Source organism: Hylobates moloch, unplaced genomic scaffold (genome assembly GCF_009828535.3).
Source record: "Hylobates moloch isolate HMO894 unplaced genomic scaffold, HMol_V3 SCAFFOLD_19, whole genome shotgun sequence".
Classification (NCBI taxonomy): domain Eukaryota; kingdom Metazoa; phylum Chordata; class Mammalia; order Primates; family Hylobatidae; genus Hylobates; species Hylobates moloch.
This window is the reverse complement of record NW_026652294.1, coordinates 59,636,414-59,648,061: the sequence shown is the minus strand read 5'-3', so window position 1 is coordinate 59,648,061 and position 11,648 is coordinate 59,636,414. Positions and strand designations below refer to the sequence as shown.

General features: G+C 41.4%; 1 protein-coding gene across 2 annotated transcripts in view; it reads right to left on the bottom strand.

The window, feature by feature from the left end:
• Nucleotides 1-1,464: 1,464 nt before the first annotated feature.
• SAXO1 (stabilizer of axonemal microtubules 1) overlaps nucleotides 1,465-11,648 on the bottom strand; it is a 118,009-nt gene continuing 107,825 nt past the window's right edge. For both annotated transcript variants that reach the window (XM_032139392.2, XM_032139394.2), the window contains one exon: nucleotides 1,465-2,873. In XM_032139392.2, the coding sequence (XP_031995283.1) occupies nucleotides 1,870-2,873 (1,004 nt within the window). In that variant the 3' untranslated portion in view covers nucleotides 1,465-1,869. The remainder of the gene's footprint in view (nucleotides 2,874-11,648) is intronic.

Below are 11,648 nucleotides of genomic sequence, written 5' to 3'. Positions count from 1 at the left end.
CAGCTGGGACATAAGAGATTGCTGTATTTTTATAAGCATTTTAGCACTGTTTGGCTTTTCAAATCAAGTGCCAATATTTTTTTGATTTGTTAAAAAAAAAAAAAGTAGTAATAATAAAACCTACCCTTCTTAGTGTAATCCTTTAGCTTAATGAACTCCAGTAGGCTCAGATAGAATGTGGTCTGATGTGATTTGTGGAGCCAGGAGATCTGAGACACAGAAGATAGGAGGCGCCTGGTGTTGTGGAAGAGCCATGGGTCAGAAGACCTGGATTCTGACCTTGGCTCTGCTGCTCTGTGCTGTATGGCCTTGGGAAAGGTGCTTAACCACTCTGAGCCTTTCTACCCCTAAGGGCAGGCACTCAGACCCCGTACAAACCAATGAGAGTATTAAATAACATAGATCCCAACCCAACAATGAAAACAAAGCTCATGGTGAGGATGCAAGTTGTGGGACCTGTGAGGCCTGGGTCAGGTGGGTGAGAGCCATGGAAAGACAGAGCCCTAGATAGAAAGGAACAGGCCCCTGGCCCCTCCACCAGGCCCTGAGCCCAAGCCCAAGGCTCTAGACATGAGCTGAACTCCCCTCACCTTCTCCATGCTACTCCCAAGTTCCCTGAGACCATGGAGTATATTTTAGGATTCTGTGAACTCAAGAGAGGCAAGTGTCCCAGACTTAAGTCAGCATCCCTCTGTGAGGCTCACCCAGACCCATGAGCTCATCTAACTGGCACAAAGTCTTTCCTCAATTCTGCCCAATTAAAACAAATCTGCAAGTTAATTGGCTGTATCGGACCCTCTTTAACAAAGTCCCTCCTCAATTTTGCTCAATTAAAAAAATATAAATAAAATAACTTTAAATTACTTGGCCTTAGAAACAAACGTGGTAAAAACCTTAGGCTCAACAGAGAAACTCCAGGGCAGAATCTGGCTCACCACTATGTTAAACTTTGTCACAGGTCTGGTCACAGCTGTCATTTTAGGACAAGCACATCCAGGCTCTCCAGAAACCAGGCCAGCCTGGGGCAATTTCTTCCAGGCTCTGACCATTTAGAAGAGCCCACAGCTTTTGCTCACAGCTCAAGGACCAGGTGTCGACTGCCTGGTTGCCAAGGGTGCTTTTTCTCCCTCCTCTCCCTGGAATCATAGCCTGTACCGGCTTGGCGCTGGGGAAAGGTCTGGTAGGTTCATGCATCACTGCCTCCCTCTTTCTTTCCCTCCGTCACCTGTGACTAAAGAGATCCCCACCCCATCAAACAGCACTATTCTTGCTGGTATGTCATGCAGTGAAGAGGTAGAAGGATGCTTTGTGAAGCAGTTCTGCACACAGAGAACCCAGGCCAGGCCCAAGGCACCTCCACCAATACTGATACACAATGGGGATGCTAGTACAAAATCTCCCAAAGGTCCCAAGCAATAGAGACTACTCTCTGCAAAGCCAGCCCATGGGTGTAACATACAGAGCTACAGATTCATTCCCCCCAAAATATATTCTTCGGCGCTTCATACTTGGCAAGGGTTAATCATTACCTCAGTTCATACAATGATTAAATTAATAAAATACATCTGGATCAGAGAAAACCTCAGAGACTAACTTCGATTCCATAAGCAGAAAGTAAAGGACCTGAAAAGGGGTGGGGATGCAGTAAAGGAGAAGTTAAGGGGAGTTAATTAGCCAGTGATTAAATGTCATTTTCCCTGAGTCAAGTGATTCTCATTTTATTCAAGTGCTCTGGAAGTGGTGAAGGCTTTTTTTTTTGTTTTGTTTTGTTTTTTGTCATTTTAGGGAATTCTTTTTTGTCCAACAAATAATTCTCAGTTGTCTGCTTTTAAAAGTACTGTGTAATTTCTAAATTACAATTTTTCAAAATCAGGCTGACACTTCCAACTCCCTCTGGTTGGGGTTGTCTGAATCATCTACAGAAAGATGGCTGCTCTGCTGAGAGCCTGCCTGGGAAACTGGTTTGTATATCCTGTGACCCAAAGCATCCACTTCCTCAAAGGTGTAGCCAGGAGGCTCAGGATATGAAGCTAGGCACCTGCTCATTTCCTTGGGAGTAAAGCTGATGGTGTAGGTGGTCTGGCCTTCCACAGGGACATTTCCTCGAGGGCCAGACCAATGAGGCTTACAGCTTTTGGTATTGATAGGTGGGTGGGGCACATAGTGGGCCCGAGTGGTGGTCAGGCAGTCCAGGGCCTCAGTGGGCAAGTCCAGCTGGGTAACGGGCTTGACTGGCTCCATGCGCGTCCTGGACCACTGCTTGTAGTCATCCTTGGTGGTGGAAGAGCCTTCAAAGCGACCGCACTTCTTAATCTGAAGTGCAGGTCGGCAGGACTGAGCTGGGGCACCCTTAGGGCATGTGTAATGGGCCCGCACTGTTGTCAGAAGATCCATCCTGTCTTCAGGAGGGACGTAGGTGATGGGAGCTTTGGAGAACATCTGGGGCGTTGGCCAAGCTTGGTACTTATCTCGAAACTCAGTGGTGTCAGAGAAAGGCATGTCTAGCCCAGGAGGCCTGGCTAGAGGTTTCAAGCTCTTGGCACGCTCCCCCATCAGGCCCCGGTAGGATTGTTTTTGAGTGGTAAGGCTTTCAAAGGGGATTTCACAGGGCCTGAACTTCTCTGCTTCATGCACAAAGCGCTTCTCCACGGGGTGAGCCACATAGCTCATCTTGTAGTTAGTCACATCCTCCAAGGGGATGTTACAGAGCTTTGGCATGGCCAGAGGTTTACAGCTTATGGTCTTCACAAGGCCTTTTATGGGGTAATCGTCCTGGTGTGTGGTTCTGTTATCAAACCTGACTGATGCCGGCTGGTATTTGTGTTCCAGACGAAGTGGCTCTCGCCTTCGTTGGTTCCAAGGCAAATAATCAGCTGAAATTAAAGCAGAAGAGGTAATTAATAATAAATCAAGTCAACCAACTTGCATATATTCTACAGAGCCCCAAGGTCTTAAGCCAGTCTCCGATGAAGTGTTCTTTGAGACAAAGAAAGAACAGAGCACATCCCTGCCACCACTTCAGTCAAACACTTGATGTGTCAACTTTATGGTACTTGCAGGCACAAGAGACAAACTTACAGGAGTTCTCATCACACCCCACGATACTGCATGCAGGGATCTTAGAGGGTCCATGGTCATGGGAGGATCCAGGAAATCCATTCCTGCAGAAAAGTTCAACCACTAGCTTACTCTGACAACACTTCCTTTCTGTGGAGAAGGTACTTTCTCTGAATCAGCATGGAAGGAGTGAGAAGATGCATGTGATGTAGTGAGATAGGCAATTCACAACCCACCACTGGTGGGCCACCAGCCAGATGAACCAGGCCTACCTGGTCATCTGTGGGGTGACAGCCCACTGTGTCCCTGTAATCCTCACATCTAATCCACATAAATTAAATATGCTGCTCCAAGGGAATAGGGCATTGTATTGGCTGGTGAGAGAACAGTGGCTGCCACTTGTATAAAACTTATTACATAACAGGCAGTGTTCTAAGTGCTTTATATATTAACTCACTTAATCTTCAGACTGTCCTAATAAGGTGGGTACTATTAATGCCAGTTTTACAGATGCAGAAACAGATACACAGAAAATGAGGGAATTTGTCCCAGCTCACTTGGCTAGAAGTGGAAAAGTACAAATGCAAATTCAGACCCAGAGCCCATGATCTGACCCACTCTACTCTCTTGTTCTAACAATTAAGGAATACCAACTACGTGTCGGTCAATTGTGCTCAAGTCTTTCCATACATGATGTTGTTTCATCTTCACAATAACCCTTTGTGATGGGTATGATTCTCTCCATTCTACAGATTTCTAAAAACAAAGCTCAGAGGAGCTAAGAAACTTGCCCAAAAGTCACATGGCTAGTGAGTTGAGTTGGAATTTAGACTGTATTGTGGACTCCAAAGCCATGTTCTTATGATACCTCATATCACACTTAGGGGCATTTTATTTCCAGATGGAGTAAAGGTTAAAGAAAAAAATAATCAGAGGGAAGATTTTCAAGAGGAAAAGAACTTCAGAATGTTTGAAGAATGAAAAGAACTGGCCAGTCTAGATGTCCATCTCAAGAGGAACCTCTGCTGTGGGGTGGAATGGCCAACATAAAGGGAGGCCTGGACCCCACGGAAATCTGCAGTAGAGATGGCCTCCATGCATCTTGAGGACCAGATACTGTCTTCAGGCAGCACTGTAAGCCTTTGAAACTGACTTTGCCACACAGACTCTCAGGGCCAGCACACCAAGACTGAAAGTCTAGGTGAGAAAAATGGGATGACAAACCATGTGATTCAACTGCCTTGGCACTGCTGGCATTCTTTCAAAATACTTGACTAACATCCAAGACCTAGGTTGCCCCACTGGGCCCATAAATTACCAGGTTTAAAGTAGCCCTAGTGAGCCCTCTGAATCTATAGGGAATTCTCTTGCTTACTGCTTTACAAAAGGTTAGAAAAAAAGCAGCTTCCCAGGAGCCTTGGGTATACACACCAACACTAGTGGAGTCCGCAGGCACAATTTGTAACAGTTTTATTGAAGTCTAATTTGCATAATAAAAGGTACCATCTTAAGTACACAATTTAGTGACTTTTATAGAGTTGTATACCCATCACCAAAATCAAGTTATAGAGTATTTGCATCATGCCAAAAATACCAATTATCTTCATTTGTAGTCAGTCTTTACTCCCATCTCCAGCCCCAGGCAACCATTAATTTACTGTTGGTCTCTATAACTGTGCATTTTCTGGACATTTCTTATAAATAGAATCACCCAATATGTAGCGTTTTGCATCTGGCTTTTCTTTCACATAGTGTAATTGAGGTTCATCCATAATGTAGCCTATATCAGTAGTTAACACCTTTTTATTGTTGAATAATATTACATTATATGATACCAAATTTTGTTTATCCATTCACCAATTGATGGACATTTTGAGTTATTTCTACTCTTTGGCTATTATAAAGAAATTCTGCTATGAGCCTTTGTGAAGAAGTCTGTGTGTGAACATATATTTTCATTTCTCTTGGGTAGATACTAAAGTAAAATTGCTAGGTTGTACGGAAAAATCTATCTTTAGCTTTTTTAAAAAGATACTGCCAAATTTTCTCAAAGTGGAGAAGTAGATGTGCCATTTTACATCCCACCAGCAACGTATAAACATTCTCATTTCTCCACGTCCTCGTCAACACTTGTTATCATCTGTGTTTTTAAATTATTATAGACATTCCAATGGGTATTTAGTATTATCTTGCAGTGTCATTTACATTTCTCTAATGAATAATGATGTTGAGTATCTCTGCATGCACTTATTAGCTCTTCGTGTGCTTTCATTGGTAAAATATTGAGATGTTTTGCCCATTTTAAAATTAGATTGTCTTCTTATTGAGTTACAGAATTCTTTGCATGTTCTAAATACAAATCTTACACCAGGTATACGACTTACAAATATTTTTTCCAAGTCTATCACTTCTCTTTTTTCTTATTATTTTAAAAAAACACCCACCTGACACCTCTTTTCATTTCTTAATGGTGTCTTTCTAAGTGCCCAAAGGTTTTGAATTTTGATAAAGTCCCATTTATAGTATCTTTAATAAATCATGCTTTTGATGCCATATCTAAATTCTTTGCCTGTCTCAAGATATCATAGATTTTTCTCCCATGTTTTATTTTGAAACATTTATAGTTTTAGCTATTACATTTAGGTTTCTGACTCTTTTGAGTTTGGATGTGGTAACTTCATCTTTTTGCATGTGGATATCCAACTGTCCCAGCACCATTCATCAAAAAGACTATCCTCTCCCACACTGAAGTGCCTAGGCATCTTTGTGAGAAGTCAATGACAATAGACATAAAGGCTTATTTCTGTACTCTCAACTTAGTTGCATTGGTCATTATACTTGTCTTTGTGTCAGTATAACTGTCTCAATTGCTGTAGCTTTATAGTAAAGTTTTGTAATCAGGAAGTGTAAGTTTTACAACATAGTTCTTATTTTCCATAAATACTTTCAGCTATTCCAGTTTATTTGGATTTCATATATAAAACCTAAAATTACTTTGCCAAGTTCTAAAAAGGAAAAGGAGCCTGCTGGGATTTTGATAGGAATTGCATTCAATCTACAGATCAACTTGGGACAACTTTACCTTAATAGCACTGAATCTTCCAATCCATGAACACAGAATGTCCATCATTCTGTTCAGATTTTAATTTCTCCCAGCAATTGTTGGTAGCTTTCACCATACAAAACTTACACTTGTTTTTTTAAAATTTTATTCCAAGATTTTATTAATTTCGAGGCTATTAAAAAGAGAACAGTTTTCTTGACTCCATTTTGATTGTCCACGCTAGAATACAGAAACAACTGATTTTTATATATTGTTCAGTACCGACATCTTGCTGAATTCATGTATTAGTTCTGGTAATTTTTGTGGATTCCTTGATGTTATCTGCATACAGGATCATGTTGTCTGAGAATAAAGACAGCTTCGCATTTTCCTTTTGAGCCTAGATACATTCACTTGTCTGCTTGCTTTTCTTGCATTATTGCACTAGCTAGAACCTCCAATACAGTACTGAGTGGAAGTGGTGAAAGCTGACATCCCAGCCTTGTTCTCAATCTTAGGGGGAAGCCATTTAGTCTTTCACATTAAGTATGATGTTTTATAAGTACAGATTGTTTTGTGAATGCCCTTTATCAGGCTGAGAAAGTTTCTTTCTAGTCCTAAGCTTGTTGAGAGCTTTTATGAGTGTTGAACTTTGTCAAATGCTTTCTATCAACCAAGTGGCTTTTTTCTGTTACTTTATTAATGTGGTATATTAATTGATTTTCTGATGTTACACCAACTTTGAATTCCCAGAATAAATCCCATCGTTTTATAAATATTGATTCTGTAATTGTCTTTTAAATGAATTAAAAGAAAAAAATATCTTAATGATTTAAGAAGAAAACAAAGAAAAGTATATATTTACCTAATTACATTTACCAGTATGCTTTACTACTTTTTGTGAAGATTTGTGCTGCCATCTGGTATCATTCCCTTTTAGCCTGAAGGATTTCCTTTAGTACTTCTTGCAAGCTAGGTACCTGTAACTTCTCTCCATCTTTATCCAGGAATGTATTTTGCCTTCATTATTGAATCATAATATCACTAGATATGAAATTCTTGGAGGATAGACTTTTTTCTTTCAAAACTGTGAATATGCAACCAACTGCCTTCAGTCCTCCATTGTTTCTGAAGAGAACCTAGCCATTAATAATGTCATTTTTGGGCCGGGCGCGGTGGCTCACGCCTGTAATCCTAGCACTTTGGGAGGCCAAGGTGGGCTGATCACGAGGTCAGGAGATCAAGACCATCCTGGCTAACATGGTGAAACCCTGTCTCTACTAAAAATACAACAAATTAGCCAGACGTCGTGGCAGGCGCCTGTAGTCCCAGCTACTGGGGAGGCTGAGCCAGGAGAATGGCGTGAACCCAGGAGGCGGAGCTTGCAGTGAGCCGAGACTGCAGCCACTGCACTCCAGCCTGAGTGAAAGAGCGAGACTCCGTCTCAAATAAAAAAAAAAAAAATAATAATAATAATAATAATGTCATTTTTCTATATATGATGAGTTGTTTCTCTTTTGCCTCCTTCCAAATCTTTGTTTTTGGCTTTCAACAATTTGACTAGGTTATGAATAGATGTGGATCTCTTCGTACTTATTCTATTTGGATTGTGCCTCTTGAATGTATTAATAAACATTTTTCATAAAATTTGGCAACTTTCAGCCATTAATCTATCATTTTTCTGCCCCCTTCTTCTCCTTTTGGGGCCATGATTATGAGTATGTTAGTACACTTTATGGTATTCCACGAGTCTGAGTTTGGACCTTTCTTTTAATTTTTTTCTGTTCTTCAGATTGGGAATCTCTATTGAACTATCCACATTTTTGCTGATTCTTATGCCAGCTCAAATCTGCTGCTGAGCCCCTCTAACGAATTTTTTATTTTAGTTATTGCCCTTCCAACTCCAGAGTTTTCATTTGGTTCTTTATCATTTCCTGTTACTGATATTCTCTATTTGATGAGCAATTGTTGTCATACTTTTATTTCTTTAAATATGCTTTCCTGTTATTCTTTGACCATATAATATTTGTCTGCTAGGTCCAACATCTGGGCTCCTGCAGAGATACTTTCTGTTGACTGCTTTTTCCCCCACCATGCATGGGTCATACTTCCCTTTTTCACATCTTACAATTTTTTTGTGTAAAACACAACACTTTAGATAATACGCTGCAGCAACTCTGGATTCTGATCCCCATTGGGAGTTGGTTTTACTTGTGTTTAGCTTACCTGTACTAATTCCATAGAGTCTTATCTTCCCTGCAGTGTATGGCCACCGATATTTTTTTCATTTTCTTCTTTTTAATTTGTTTTTGTTTTTAATTTGTCTTTATTTTTAATTTGCTTGTTTGTTGTGAGATGGTGTCTTGCTCTTGTTGACCAGACTGGAGTGCAGTGGCACGATCTCAGCTCACTGCAACTTCCGCCTTCCTGGGTTCAAGGGATTCTCCTGCCTCAGCCTCCCAAGTGGCTGGGATTACAGGCGTCCACCACCACACCCAGATAATTTATTTTTTTCTTTTTCTGTATTTTTACAAAAAAATACAAAACCTCCTGACCCCGTGATCTGTGCACCTGGGCCTCGCAAAGTGCTAGGATTATAAACGTGAGCCACCATGCCTGACTTCTTAAGGATCACTCTGTCAGCATAGTTTAGTGGTCAGCCAACGATTGGTCAGAAGTTAAACTTAAGAACTTTAAGCCAGTAAGGCATTCACACTTTGCCAATGGAGCTGTGTGTGGGTTAGGAAAAACACATACAAAGATCAGGCAGTTTATATGTCTCATTTGGCTTCTACTTCCTACTGGGCTTTCTCTTGCCTCCCCTACACAAGCACTAGGCCTAACTAGGGATGATTAGGGATGATGAGTTGATAGACAGGCTCCTCTCTGATTGCCCTTGCGCCTGCACACAGCCTTGCCCATGTGCACAGCCTTCCAGACTACTCAGCCAGGGATGATGAGTTGATAGATGGGCTCCTCTCTGATTGCCCTGGAGCCTGCACACAGTCTTGCCCATGTGCACAGCCTTCCCGACCACCAGGAATACATATGAGCTTATCAAGACCCACTGTGTCTGTCTCATTCTCTGGATCTCCCTTCTTAAATTCCTAGCTGGTTTGCTGGTCTGTTGCTTGCCACAATTAGCACTGCAGCCTCAGACTAACTCAGAAGTTGTCTTCCCTGATTTCTTGCCATTAAGATCACTATTGTTTTTATTGAAACTCCTGGGTATGCACTCTATTCCCAATCAAGTCAGGCCCCACTGACAGCAGAGCTGCTTGTTTCCACAGCCTAGCCTGCTCAGGCAGAGCCACTACATAAATGAAACAGCAGCGGTGGGGATGGGGTGATGGAAGCAGCCCCAAAATAAAACATCACAGACTCCTAGTGTTAATAACCAAGGTGCCACAGTTTCTCTTTAATAAATGCTTCTCAATTTTTTTGCATACCAGTGGTTGATTTCCAGAGTCTAGAAATGGTTGATTTTCACTGTTTTGTCCAGTTTTTTCGTTGCATTTTGGGAAGAGGATTTGCCAAGCTCCTTTCTTCTCCTCTCCAGAAGTCCTGATAACACCCCCTCATCCACCAGCACACTCTTAAGTTTATTTTGGGTTGATAATACTACAAACTATTTATCTAAAATTGGCTTCATTTTAATTGAAAATCTAATCTTTCTCCAAGAGCCATTAGTGGCTCTATCAGCATCTTGAAAGCATTAGGGGCCTTGGAGGGAACCATCTTGCTGAATATAAACCACATGTTTCCTGCCCACCCCGGCCCCCAGACTCCAGGCCTTGCTAAAATGGAGGCATCTACCTGTAGATGCCTACGCACTGCCTCAAGGTACTTGGGGGTGGGGAGGACAGGGCTTTTCTGGCTCTCTCTGTGATGGATGAAGTGTTAAGAAAACAGGTTTCTAAGCTCAAAGTTGCCTCATGTGATTTCTGATACCTAACAATATAGTTGAAACCACATTATTATCCAAGCCTCCCGACTTCCTCCACCCAGCATTTATTACCAAAAACCTCCACAGGACCCTGAAAAACCTCAGAATTTCACATGACAAACTATTCACACACCAGTAAAGCCCTGCAGGGCCAGAGTGTCATGTGGGTAATTGGCAAGAACTTCTTTAAAAGGGATTCCATTCAATAATGTGCCTTTAAAAAAACAGCTAAACCTAAAGCTGAGCATCAAGTAATTATACTCTCAATCTTTCCAATTGCACAGTGTTTTGAAAATGTCACAAATTACAACCAAATGCTGCTAAAGCATATTTTATTGGTGGTTTTCTGGACCCCAGTAAAGGTGCTGGCCATAGAGTGAAAAGGGGAAAAAAAGATTTCATATTTTTTCTGTGGAACAAATGTAAGCAGAGCATATAGACAAAATCTAGATGGCACCCACTGAACACATATTTAATAACCTTGGTCTTTGGTTTCTCTTTGGGTGGTGGAGGAGGAAGAGAATCAATGTATGGTCATAAAACATGAAGGTTGTTACAGAAAAGACTTAAGAAAGCAGCAAATTTTCACAAGACACAAACAAGTCACCCAAGGGGTGATACACCAAGAGATAAGGGCGTGACCCCTCACAAATGCATGTGGTTATTAAGGACTGACCCAACCACATGGTAAGTGGCATGGGCCTTCTCAGTCCTCAGTTCTGCTCCTGGCCAGGACCCATAGGTAATAGCCTGGATGGGGATTTGTGTAGATATGCCAAACTCTGTCACCTGGAGCCCTTGTAAACAATGGTTCAGGAATGGGAGAAAATTTTTGCAACCTACTCATCTGACAAAGGGCTAATATCCAGAATCTACAATGAACTCAAACAAATTTACAAGAAAAACACAAACAACCCCATCAAAAAGTGGGCAGAGGACATGAACAGACACTTCTCAAAAGAAGACATTTATGCAGCCAAAAAAACACATGAAGAAATGCTCATCATCACTGGCCATCAGAGAAATGCAAATCAAAACCACAGTGAGATACGATCTCACACCAGTTAGAATGGCCATCATTAAAAAATCAGGAAACTACAGGTGCTGGAGAGGATGTGGAGAAATAGGAACACTTTTACACTGTTGGTGGGACTGTAAACTAGTTCAACCATTGTGGAAGTCAGTGTGGCGATTCCTCAGGGATCTAGAACTAGAAATACCATTTGACCCAGCCATTCCATTACTGGGTATATACCCAAAGGACTATAAATTATGCTACCATAAAGACACATGCACACGTATGTTTATTGCAGCACTATTCACAATAGCAAAGAGTTGGAACCAACCCAAATGTCCAACAACGATAGACTGGATTAAGAAAATGTGGCACATATACACCATGGAATACTATGCAGCCATAAAAAATGATGAGTTCGTGTCCTTTGTAGGGACATGGATGAAACTGGAAAACATCATTCTCAGTAAACTATCACAAAGACAAAAAACCAAACACCGCATGTTCTCACTCATAGGTGGGAATTGAACAATGAGAACTCATGGACACAGGAAGGGGAACATCACACTCTGGGGACTGTTGTGGGG